This window comes from Miniopterus natalensis, chromosome 11, assembly GCF_054644295.1.
Source record: "Miniopterus natalensis isolate mMinNat1 chromosome 11, mMinNat1.hap1, whole genome shotgun sequence".
Lineage (NCBI taxonomy): Eukaryota > Metazoa > Chordata > Mammalia > Chiroptera > Miniopteridae > Miniopterus > Miniopterus natalensis.
Window position 1 is genome coordinate 37,968,537 of NC_142091.1, and position 13,155 is coordinate 37,981,691.

General features: G+C 43.1%; 1 protein-coding gene and 2 non-coding genes across 3 annotated transcripts; all 3 read right to left on the minus strand.

The window, feature by feature from the left end:
• Positions 1 to 2,866: 2,866 nt before the first annotated feature.
• Positions 2,867 to 12,827, minus strand: RPS3 (ribosomal protein S3). Its single transcript, XM_016196378.2, has 7 exons — positions 12,743 to 12,827; positions 11,452 to 11,582; positions 11,085 to 11,178; positions 10,615 to 10,709; positions 8,679 to 8,866; positions 8,005 to 8,201; positions 2,867 to 7,520 (listed from the first exon to the last, which is right to left on the minus strand). Exons 1-6 carry the CDS (start codon positions 12,770 to 12,772, stop codon positions 8,008 to 8,010), a joined length of 732 nt encoding a protein of 243 aa, XP_016051864.1. The 5' UTR covers positions 12,773 to 12,827; the 3' UTR covers positions 2,867 to 7,520; positions 8,005 to 8,007.
• Positions 8,321 to 8,463, minus strand: LOC148091974 (small nucleolar RNA SNORD15). Its single transcript, XR_015715378.1, has one exon. It is a non-coding gene; the product is annotated as a small nucleolar RNA SNORD15 (small nucleolar RNA).
• On the minus strand, positions 11,728 to 11,874 carry LOC148091975 (small nucleolar RNA SNORD15). Its single transcript, XR_015715379.1, has one exon. It is a non-coding gene; the product is annotated as a small nucleolar RNA SNORD15 (small nucleolar RNA).
• Positions 12,828 to 13,155: the final 328 nt, after the last annotated feature.

The window sequence follows — 13,155 nt, forward strand, 5'->3', positions numbered from 1 at the left end:
AACTCTCCCTCACCTGGCCTGGGCACTTCCTGTGTGCCAAGCAGGCTGCACCACTCCCCCTCCACAATGACCATTCGTGCTCTCGCTCTTTCATGTAAGTGCTGATGCCCCTTTGTGCTGTCTGCCTGGGCAGACCTGATAACCCTCCACCCCCAGAGTTTACCACTCTCTCTGTGTCCCTTCCTTATCTGCCCCTCTTCTATCACCTGACATATGGCCAGGCCTTTTCTCCAGTGTCTTGACACACCCAAAGGTTGCCCTTTGAGGCAGGAAAGGTGTCAGTTTCATCTGTGTCCCCCAGTGCGCAGAACAAGGCCTCCCATTGAATACATTAAATCAAAGTATCCTGGTCTTCTGCCTTGTAATACCTGTGAGTTGGTACTACTGCCTACCCCACCACCTTTACAAATTAGTAAACAGCTGATGAGTGGTGGCACAGCCAGGATTCCAACCTACATCCATCTATCTCCAAAGCCTGCTCTCTCCAAGCAGCCTCTCAGAGAGGCTCTGCTAATCTGATAAAATGGGTGTTGAATGAAGCACAGTTGTTGTTTAGGAGACACATCATTTCCACCATGGAAAATCCCAGCCTGGTAGAATACTGTTCCTGCCCTTGGGGGCCTCCTTGAATGGAGACATGGTTCATGTCCCTGGTGTGGCTCACAGGAACACAAGCAAAAGGTGACACCCCATTTGTCCAATTTCCTAGGACTTGTACTGATTACACCTAATATATTGGTCTCCCAGTGTAACTAACAGTCCATTTGTGGAAGGTCTCCCTGCCTACTAGTCCACTGCTTCCCACACTCACCATCCCCCTGCAGCCAGACCATAAATCCAGAGCATGAACCCTGAGCATGGCCCTTAGCTGTGCAGTGTGCCAGAACACAGTGTGCCAGAACAAAGACTTAACTCTGGTATTACCATCAGATGCCACTGGAGCCAAATTCAGTTTCTGAGTTTCTTTTTTCAGCAGTCCTAATTATTTGTAAGGATTAGTATTTTATGACTGTTGTTGTTCTTTAGTGGGCTTCCAAGGAACAATGGGGAAATTTACTTTTAAAAAAAAAATAAAATTCATTCTCTCATAATCACCAATATGGAGTTGTTGGATTCTTTCATAAATCTAAAATATATTATGAGAGCTTGATGAAATTATTTTTCTATATCTTGAAAAATTTTGCTATTTCATCATAAAAATTATTTAATATTACTCATCAATTATTCCCAACTATGTCAAACAACACTAAGATGGTAAGAAAATGGAAGAATGATGGTACTACCTAGAAGATGCAATGAAATAAATCACCATTCCATCACTTTCAGTTTCCATATTACGTTGTCCAAAGTATTATCATCTTTTAAGAGGGTATAAAAGAAGTCTGGAGACATCAAGTAAGAATTCAGGATTTTTTCATTTGCCATCCATGACAAAATAGAAGAAAAGTGATAGAGGACATTTCACAATTATTACACAAATTAAAAAAAGAATGCAGAAACATATTGTAGTACTCTAGTATCTAAGGATGGGAAATTGGTCACATCAGCAAAATCTTCCCTAGATGAATTTTCTCAAATTCAAGAACTGGTGAATGAACAATATATTTCTAAAAACAGAAAGGAAATATGGTATTTTAAGTCATAAGTCATTATTTAGTGAAGTCATTCAACAGGACTTCATCACACAAAATTTTTACAAAAAAAACCCTGGACCATCCTGTTTTGCTAAAAGGTGGTGTAACAATATTCTTTCATCTTTTATGATGCTTATGCACCCACATTTACTTCATACAGTTTGTTACAGTTCCTAAGTGGAGATATACTCAAGACAGTTGTGTAGGTGACTGAAGGGAAATAGATGCTGTAAAACATTTTTTAAAAAAAATTATTGGCTTGGTCATTCTGATCTTTATAAATCTAAAAATAAAAATGTTTTAAAATTATGGAGCAAAGAACATGGCTGGCTGTTCTTTCTTTCACAAAATTATGAACCATCAAAAATATTGCATGTTGACAATGCAAGTGCAAAACAAAACTAAACCAGAAAAAAACCCCAAAAGCAATGATAAGCTAGAGCCTATTAGAGATGTATCTGAAATCTGGAATCATAGCCACATGACTAAGTTCCAGCACCATCTATAGTAGCTGATGAGCAATTCACTGCATTCAAGGGACTTTGCTCATTTTGGGAATATGTACCTTCAAAACAAGAAAAATGTGGAACTGTTTGCTGTTTTAATTCATACATATGTATGCATATACACACATATGTATGAATGACTTTAGAGAGATGTAATTCACTTAACATAAAAGTCACCCATTTGAAAAGTATAATTCAATGGTTTTTAGTATATTCAGAGTTGTGCTAATACTTATGCTGGTCACTGGGGAGTTGATGGCCTACCAGTGAGGGCAGGATGAAGCCATCCCAGCATTCCTCCTCACTCAGTGGACAAAGGTCCAGCTGTACCTGGATGGCTGAGATGGTACAATACAGGACAGCAGCAGCAGCTCAGTGGTTTCATTTCAACTTCAAAGCTACTGGGGTTCCATCTTATTTGTGAACGTGAGGGTATGGGTGGGATCAGGTAAGTCTGTTCCCAACCTAGGGTCTTATTCTCAAATCAGGGAGATCTTGAGATATTCCAAATATTTTTCAAAGCCTAAGAGAAATCACACATTCCCCTAAGATGTATTGCGTGGGTTAATTAAAATCACAGTAAAACGAGGTTAGTAATGGAATCTGCCCATTACAGGGATGTTGGGAAGATTAAATGACATGTTCACAGCAGGCTTAGGGCATATAATTATCTTCTCACCAGAGTCATACTGCTTATCAAGCTATAAATGTAACTTTAATAACAAATACAAAAATGTTTTGCTTTATTGATTAAATAACATAAAATCAGATGTCCCCAAGGAAGGTAATAGTAAGAAAAACAATCTTTGAAGTTGAAAATATTGATTCTCAATACCTAAATGTTGGCAGGCTCTGACACAAAACAGTTGCATTTATATGCAACACTGGAGCTCAGAAACAATCACTAGATAAAACAAGGCACAGCAAAACCCCAATAAAACAGGGCTAGTAATACCTGCCCAGCTATGCCCACTTCCAGTAGAGGCAGAAAGCACAAGCCCTGTGGTCAGGGCCCTTACAGTTAGGATGGGGAGAATCCATTACCATGAAGTTAGCTATTGACGATTTCCAAGAGGATATGCTTAATAATTGTAGCAACAGCTAGCATTCATTGAGCACCTGGTATGATGTCAGGCACTGTGCTAAGAGCTCATACATGCAGATGAACAAACGGAGGCAGAGATGTGCTCATACTGCTAAGTTGTGGATGTGGTTTTGAATCCAGTGCCTGGCTTGAAGGCCTGGGCTCTTACCTGTTAATGTCTCCAAATGGAGATAACATATTGGATGATGAACACTAGAGAAGAGGCATGAATTGGCATTTAGATCTCCTTTAACTCCCACAACAACCCTGTGAGATAACCAAGAAACAGAAAGGTCCAAAGTCTCAGTGAATCAGTGCTGGTGACAGAATTTGAACCCAGGTTTGACTGCAAAGCCCAGCTTCTCCAGTGCCCTTTGTAAAATGCTCTGCACAGGGCATTCTCCAATCCACTGCATCCTGGCTGACTTCCTCATAGCCTTTGCCTAACTTCCAAGCCAGGAATGGAGAATGGCCAGAAGTGGAGGTGAACTGGGGTCTGTGGTTGAGGAGCAGACCCACAGAGTATCACTCCGCTGTGGGCTCCAGCAGCCTTCGCAACAAGTGTTTTGCAAGCCCAGACTCTATCTAGAGGTAGAACACCTCCCACCCCATCAAAAAAACCCTTTAACTGTTCTCTGACCACCAGTTTGTGTCCTTTTCCTGGTTCTCCAGCGCTGCCTGTTGGTCCCCAATCCTTGCTGGCCCTATTCACTTGCTCCTAAATTCTCAGATTTCAACAGATATTCTTTCCTTGCCCAATGGGTCAGTCTGCTCCCAGCTCCTATGAGGCCCATCATCAGTTGCCACATATACTAGACCACAAGCTAACTCTTCAGAGCCTTTTGGTAAAAAGATCAATAAAGGCTCCAGCACTTGCTTCCATATTGCCAACAGCCGTATTTCTACTAGTGGGTCCCAAGGACTATTTCACAACAGTTTTGGCTGCCGAGCATGAACGCCTTGCCTATCCAGGAGAGGGAGGCAATGTATGAGTCTGGGCCTCATCACCACTATGAAAGCCAAAGGAACTAGCTATCTTTCTCCTCACCTCTGGCACCTGGGTCAGATACCAGCCTTGGCCAGTCAGATGCTCCTACCTGAACCTTAAAGAGACGTAAAGAAAATGACTGATGAAAAACCATTCACCAGGAAAAAATGGGGGATAGTAGTGATTATCCTCTGGGTAGCTTACATCTCTTGATGGGCTGTGGTTATTAAGTGCTCACTTAAGCTCTACATTTCCTATGGTTTTCTAAAATGAAGATTAAAAAAACTCCCTCACTTTCTTGAACTCAAATAATGGCTATACAGGGTGTTCATGTTGACAATTCAAGCTGTACACTTAAATACTAATTTGCATACTTTTCTGCATATCAGTAGACAGTCCCCAACTGACAATGTTCAACTCAGGATTTTTCCACTGAATGATGGTGCAGAGGCAACACCCAATCAATAGAAACTACTTCGAATTTCAACCATTCCAAGGCTAACAATATATAGTACAATACTCTCTCATGATGCTGGGCAGTGTCAGCGAGCTGCAGGTCCCAGTCAGTCCCAAAATCATGACAGTAAATAACTTGATAGTGGTATCTCGGTTTCCGAACATCTCTGCTGATGAACATTTCGGTTTACAAACACCGGAAACCTGGAAGTAAATGCTTGAGTTTTTGAACAGAGCACTCCTCGGAAGTCGAACATGCCATACGGCTTCCGCTGAGGGCAAGATCCTGAGGCCTAGCTATCGATCCCTTGGTTTTCGAACGTTTCAGAATTCAAATGGTCTTCCGGAACAGATTACATTAAAAAACTGAAGTACCACTGTACTCTACAGCAGGTGTGGGGAACCTTTTTTCTGTCAAGGGCAATTTGCTTATTTATAATTGCTCTCGGGCCATAGAAAATTATCAACTTAAAAAATTAGCTATGAAAAAAAGCTCCTAGATTTATTGAATTTCAAGTCCCACCAGCAGCTGTCTTGGCAGGATGTATACGGCCCATGGGCCAGATGTCCCCCACCCCTGTTCTACAGTGTACTGTGTTGCCAGAGTTTTTTGGATAGTTTTTCTACTCCGTCATGTCTACAAAATGCCCACCTGTGTCTCCTGCTTCTGGTAAGAGGAAGGCAATTACTCAAGGCAAAAACTCAAGGTAATTCAATTGCCAACCACAAAATGTAAGTGTTCTGAGCACATTTAAGGTAAGCTAGGCTATTTGGTAAGATAGGTAAATTAAAGGCATTTTTTACTTATGGTATTTCCAATTTATGGGTTAATCTGGATGTAAACCCATCATAAGTCAAGAGGCATCTGTACTTCAGTAAGTTTATTTTTCCCTCCCCAAGCTGCTACTTGGGTGCACACTTCTTCTTATAGCACCACCTGGAGGGAAGTTAACAGCACCACTGAACCCCACACGGACTAATTTCAAATTTTAGTGGGCTGAGGTTTCCAGAAAACTCGTTATGAAAGAAACTTTTATTATTGATTTTATAGAGGAAGGAAGAGCGCAAGAGAGAAACATCGATATGAGAGAAACACTGATCGGCTGCCTCTCACACGCATCCTGGCTGGAAACCGAACCTGCCACCCTCGGGTACACAGGACGACACACAGACCAAGCAAGCCACACAACCCAGGGTAGAAAGTGTAAGGAATTTAAAGATCACACAATCTAATATACAAAGACCTGTGACTGGCTGTGTTAATCAATACTAGAAACTAAGATCCCAGATGACCAGGATTGCCATAACCTGTTGCGAGTACCCAGACCTTTGGATGTTCACATTAGTTAACTAATTTCTCTAAAAACAATTCCCTCACAACCGAACTACACAAATCCAGAAATATAGGAATAAAGCAGCTTAGCTCAGTTCAAACAGTAACATTTCCAGTAAAATTGCAAAATGCCTATAGCTTTACCCATAAGGTATAAATAAAGCCTTATAAGGGGAATGTCTACTAATGAAATGTGGTCTCAATTCCATCAATACTGACAAAAACAGTACGACGTTAGTCTACACAAAGTCAATATATTAACACCAAAGATTCTTTTATGAAGTGGGGGGAGGGGCCCAGAGATACATTTCAGTATACTCCCAACATAATTCATTAAATCAAATATTAGGCCCTTACCATGTGCCAAGGAGTATAAACACAATGTATAATTGTCTGTCCTTGTGCGGCTTACAGTCTAGTTGAAAAGGCAATCAAATAGCCCAGCTGGTATGGCTCAGCAGTTGAGTATCAACCTATAACCCAGAAGATTGTGGTTCGATTCCGGGTCAGGGAACATGCTCGGGTTGTGAGCTCAATCCTCAGTCGGGGGATGTGCAGGAGGCAGCCAATCAATGATTCTCTCATCATTGATGTTTCTCTCTCCCTCTCCCTCTGAAATCAATAGATATATTTAAAATAAAAAATAAAAAAGACAATCAAATAATCAGAGTACCCACTAGGCAGTCTGTGGGGCCAGGTTATTTCACAGCCAGGCCTCATCACCACTAGGATGGTCTGGCTACCTGACTTGGCCTTCGAGGCCCATGATAGCTGTCACTAGGGAGGAAAGTTCCCTCTCTGTGATCAATCAACCTAGTTATCATTAGTCTTGTAGAATTATCATGCCAGTCTGTCCCTCACTAGTTTCACCCGAGTATACCAAGAGCACCCAATTGCTTGTAAATAGACATCAATAGAAAACACTTCATAATATGACAGATAAAACAGCAGACAATTTAGTATTCTTTACTTCTGTGCTTCAGGCTCTTCATCACTGGCACAAATTCCCTTTATACTTTAGAGATGTTGAGGATTAAATAAATATGTGAAGCACAACACCCAGAGCATAGTACAACCCAAAATATAATGACCAGTGTATTTATTTTCGATGTGCAATGTAGATTTCCTTAAGCACCAGGAAAAGAAAATCACCTTAAATACACCCCTCTTCTAAACCTATAACCCTAACTGCAGAGGAGTTAATCAAGGTGCTATGAGACCGCATTGTCATGCTCTACCCCCAACAGGGTATCTCTCTGGTTAGCTCCGCTTGGGTCCTCCTGTTCTGGCCCTTGTCTCACAAGTACAGTTAAAACCAAGAGGATCTCAGGGAAAGCACAGAAGCATTGTGAGCCACGCAGCCCTAAAAAAATCAATCAAGTGATGCTGTGATGGGGTGACACCCTCAGTCTGAATACTGGATGTACAGTCTAGTCAGGCCATGCATCTTGCAAAAAGACTTTATTAAAGGTCTTTATAGAGCAACATCCAGATTCCAGATCCAGCTGCCAAGGAGACCCTAGAACCGAATAAAGCACAATAGTAAGAAAAGAAATCTCATTTGAGTATCCAGTTCTTTCATTTACCATATGGGTATACATTCCCACTTAAGATTTGCATGAAGACTAATAAATACAAAGAGCATTAAAAAAACACACAACCAAAAAACCCCAGGCATTCTATTTTAAGGGGGTTACTGAAGGATGATAACTAATTACTAGGAAGAGTGTCTTGAAATTTTTGAGTACATAAAAGGACAATAAAGAAAAATTCCTCTTTCAAACACTATAGTAAACATAGGAATTTAAGAGACCAAGTCCAAACATCCATCCCAAACAAATCCTGGGTTAAAAGGGCCCCTGGCTTCAACCTGCATTCTTCCATGTAAATTAAGTATAATCCATTTATTCACAAATGCTTACCACAGTGTGCAATATAAGTAATCACAGGGAGGCAAAGAAATAGGGTCCTATATTCTGCCCAAGAGGCTGCTAGAGACATACCTGTTACGCTGTGGGTACTGGCTGGGGCATGGCAGGAGGCTCTGGCTTCCCACCCTTCTGTTCCGAGATGGGGGTGGTGGGCAGTATCTCATCTTTGGGTTCCACAATGCTCACATGGTCAGGCAGGGGCTTCTTAGGCCCTATCTTACCACTTGGATCCCAAGGAAGCATGATCTTCACTTTGATGCCCAGCACACCTAGAGGACAGTTAGAACCATGGTTAGGAACCACCTGTGATATCACTGGCCTCTACAACGCGACAGGACAGGGCAGAGGAAGAGAACAGTAAGTTACTCAAGTACCCCTGGATCTGGTCCCTTCTCAGACAAATGCCTCTAATCAATCAATGAACAGGACACTTTTGCAAAAGGAACCTATGCAGTGCCACAGAACATGGCACTGACAAGGACCAAAAGCAGGATGTGACCTTTCTGACTCGTCATCGTGTCATCACTGAAGGGAACACAGGTGGCTGAGACAAGGACAAACCAACTCTTGGATCTGACTGATCTCAACAATTTGCTTCTTACAGTTCAGTGCAGCTGATCAATAAGCCCAACGAGTACTAACATGCTCTGCCACGCCAAAGATGAATTCCCCAAGCACTGAGGTGTGTATGGAAAACCGTATCTATCCACTAAGGCCCTCTGCTCTAAGAGCTCCCAGCTGCTCACCTTGTCTGAGCAGCACATGGCGCACGGCAGTATCAACATAGTAGTTAACAGGGTCCCCACTGTGGATCATCAGACCATCGACAAACTTCATGGACTTAGCCCTCTGTCCGCGGAGTTTCCCAGACACTACGACCTCGCAGCCTTTGGCCCCACTCTCCATGATGAACCGCAGCACACCATAGCAAGCCCTTTGGGAAAACAAGAGACAGATATCCATTTGTGTTACCACCAGACAGGATCACCTAACCCAGGGGTGTGGAACATCTGACCTTCGGGTCATATACAGCCCAAGAAATCATTTGGTCTGACCCTGCCAAGGCAACAGCAAGCGAGATTCAAAATTCAATATATTTAGGAGCTTTTTTTCATAGCTAATCTTTAAGTTGATAATTTTGTATGGCCCATGAATGATGTTATAAATATCCAAATGGCCCTTAGCAGAAAAGAGGTTCCCCACCCCTGCTTTAAAGGAACAACCCCACACGCCCCAAGCCAAGGCCCTATGCCAGGCCAATTAAATTGGCAACCTGGGGAGCTGAGTGTGGTAAAGCTCAGTAATAAGTTTTGTGTATTGTTGTTCTTTTTAAGTCCCCAGGTGATTCTAATGTGCAACCAAAGTTGAGACCCACACTCAACTCATGATTATCAAGTTGACACCTCCCCAACCCCCATCATTCTGGAGCAAGCCTTTCCAGTCCAGTCTATCTCTGCCAACTCAGGATTTCTGAATCAGGGAAGTAATCGGCAAGAACCTAGAAGTACCCTAGTCACTGAGTGAACCCTTTTATGGTTTACTGAAACATTCCTCAACCCCCAGAATTCATGTTCATTCAGTCTAATTACCAACTTAGGAGCCTAGCTGTCTTGACTATTAGCATGCTGGGAAAGCATTTCTAGCTCTATATAATTGATAGTAAGCCTTAAAATATCAGCCTCCCTCTCCCCACACACAACTCATTCATTAGTTTATACCCTGAGAAATACTAATTGGAGCTAGCTGCCACTTTCAATAGGAAAGTAAAGAGTAAGACCTACCACTATGTCCCAGATCCTTTCACATGATCTCATTTAACTCTCACAAAAAGGTGGTAGTATAACGATCCCCATTTAGAGACAGAGGACCTAAAGGTCAGAGAACTTCAGTAAGTTGCTCAGGTCCCAGAACTTCTAAGTCAAACTTCAGTGTGTGCAAAAATCACACGGAAGGCTTAAGACAGACTAGCTGGACTACACTCTCACTTTCCAAGTCAGTAGGTCTAGGGTGGAGACTGAGTTTTTCTAACAAGTCCTCAGATGATGGCAATGAGGCTGGCCCAACCTTTTAGTCACTTTTTATGGCTGTGGCATTCAAACCGAGTGGGCAGTCTCGGTTTGAATGCCACATGTCCTTGCCTATAGCCTTTCCTATCCATCCCAACGTCAACCTGCTGACAGCATAGCCCTCGTGTCCTTCCTCTGCTGAAAAACCCCTCCTGGGGTCCTGCTTCAGGTCTAACCTAATCACCTCATGTCCTCTATAGTCCGTCACTCCTCACATTACTATCTGTATACAGCTTACAAAGAAGAATGACTGCATTTTAAGCTCTCTTCCATCTGCACTATGTCTTATCTCCTTATAGTCTCCAGAAGAGTTAACACATGATGGAGCTGAATGACTCCAACAGGAAGCCTAACCTCCCCTCCCAGGAGTTATTTTTGTTTTACTCCCAAAGCACTCAGAACAGTTCTCCATTATAACATTGACCACTCCTTTAAAACTTGCTTCTTTACTAGTCTTTCCTGCTAGATTGCCAGTTCAACTAGGACATAGATTGGAAAATCTTACTGTTAAACCCCTCAGAGACTAGCAGAGCCTGCCATGTAAAGAGAGTTCATTTGCTGAATTAGTAAGATGGCAGACACACCATATTCTGATCCACAGAAAAAGGACACTCACCTCCGCACAGCAAGGCCTCCTAGGAGTTTGTAACGCAGAGACTCTGCCTGGGCAATGGCACACAGACCTCTTGTGGCCACCTTTTCAGCATAAAGCTTTAAGAAAGAAACAAGGTACATCATTAAACTTGTTACCTCCACCACTGTTTTCAATCAAAAACCAGTGCAATCATCGTATAAGCACATACCGCTGTATGTAATCACTGTAGCAACCCTTAAGTACTAAAGCAGTTCTACTCCCTACACCTAGCACACACTCAGTGACATGGACTGAACCATTCCTTATTGCCCTCTCATCCCTAAAATTAAGCTCACGACTTCTTATGAAAACTTCAACAAAATACCAGTCCATTTGTAACGTTCACTGATAGTGAATAAAGTCTTCAGTGTGAAAAAGGCTTTTAGAAGTACCATCCTAAAGAGCCATTTCCAGACCCACGGTAATCGCTGACATAAGCCAGGATCACTCACCTCTACACTGCCCTCAGGGAAGCCAAACCTCTTCTGAACCACAGCAGTCAATTCCCGGATCCGTCGGCCCTTCTCACCAAGTACATTCTGTGTCCTGGGAAAGTAAAAAGTGACAATTCATAGCTCTCATAAAATTCCAAATGTAACTTCAAATCTTGCATATATGCAGTAGCAAAACCTCGTTCAACAGACACAAGCAAGTATGAAGTTTGGGCAACAAGACCTAGTTAGATTTAAAAATGCAGTTTAAAAAAACCAATTGCATTCCACAAGGCCAAATTCACTAGCTGTCCCCTTAAGCTTACAGACTAAACCATCTTAATATATGCAACAATTATAGGTGAAGGCCAGGAAAATGAGTTTTTACCTTGTGGCCAAAATAATAATTTCTGTCCTGGTTGGTGTAACTCGGACCTCGACTCCAGAGTAGCCATCTTCAGCCAGCTCCCGAGTGAGAAATTCGTTCAGTTCAGCTTTGAAGATGCCATCAGCAACAAACTATCCAAAAAATAAAATTCAAAATTAGGACACATTTCCCTGCCTAGTCTTTCACAGCCAATGCAACCCTCATCAAAACTCAACACCTCCAACAAATGACCCATCATCAATCATATTACCCTTATCCCCACAGGAATGTAGCAACCCTTCTCAGACAAATGCCTCTAGGTCATCTTCTGGTGGTTACTTTGACCCAGGGCCCTTAAACCTGTGCCACAGAACGCAGCCCAGAGCAGGGGCCACCTGGACAAGAACACCTCCAGTCAGACTCGTCATCTACTCTTCACTGAAGGGTTTTCAAGACTGTCAGTTATATGTACACATGCTAAACAAAAACTGTTCTAAAATGGCACACTGACAACTCATTCATTCAGCACAGCGGGGACACCACGCAAATGACTGACTAAGCAGTCTCACTGCAAAGACAACCTGGACCATCAGAGGAATCCCAGCCATGTTATCTTGCCTTACTTGGTATGCTTGTGTTATAGAGCCGGCAACTCACAAAAGCGTGTGTATTTCATTTTAACGTGGGTGTATAAATAAAAAAATAACCAACTGCCTATTTCTAAAGCACATGGACTTTACAGTCCTTCCCCATGGAAAGGTGAAAAGAAACTCCAAGAAGCGCTCTTCCCAGGTTCCCTCACTCCATTAGCCCATGGCTTTTCTTTGGGCCCTAGATGGAGCAACAAATTGTCAGCAGCCTGTCCCGTTAAAGTCTTTAGGGTCAGGAGGCTGCATCCAGACACGACTGTTAAGAAGGCAAGAATACGCTGCTACCACCCCTATCCACAGCCGTGGTGTTAAGATCTAAAGCGAATGGCTCGGCTCACGCTCTCAAAATACCACACGTTCACTCATTTTATTTGTTGACTAAGAAATGCTCAGAAGCGCCTTCTCCGGGGCAAGAGAAGCATCTGTGATTTCTGCTCTCCGCCCGTAACCGGCAGAAATCTTCTCCCTTTCCCTGCCACACTGCGATTGCCTGGCTCGGGCCCCACACTCAATCCACCGCCATCCTCAGTCCGCGGGAATGCCTCGTGGCCCAAACCACTTCCCCGGGCAGGACACGGAGCCGAGGACCCCACGACCGCACCTCGAAAGCCCCTGACCCGAACGACGCTGCAACCCCCGGGATCCGAACACCAGCATCTCACCTTCCTCTTCTTGGAAATTTGCACCGCCATCTTGCCGCCTTGCGTCGCCGAAAGGAAAGGAAGTAGGCCACTGCCGGAAGTGGGTATAAAGGGCGCGGAGCGACGACAAGAACTGCGCGACCTCGACGCCTGTGGGCGCTCATGGGAAATGTAGTTTTTATGTTAAGGAAGGCGTTCAGAGAAGGGGGAGAGTAATCGAGACAGCTATAGGAGGAAACGGAGAGGGAGCAGATCAATTCGAATTGCAGCGGAGCTTACTGTAGTTAAATAAACAACATGAGGCGCGGAGATGAAAATTACAAAGTATACGCTCAAAGAGCAACAGAGTTCAACGACCACGGAACCCTGGTCCTTACTCTCTACACTGTAATGAAAATAGACTGAAAGTCCTCAGTGAAACTCATTTAGGGGCC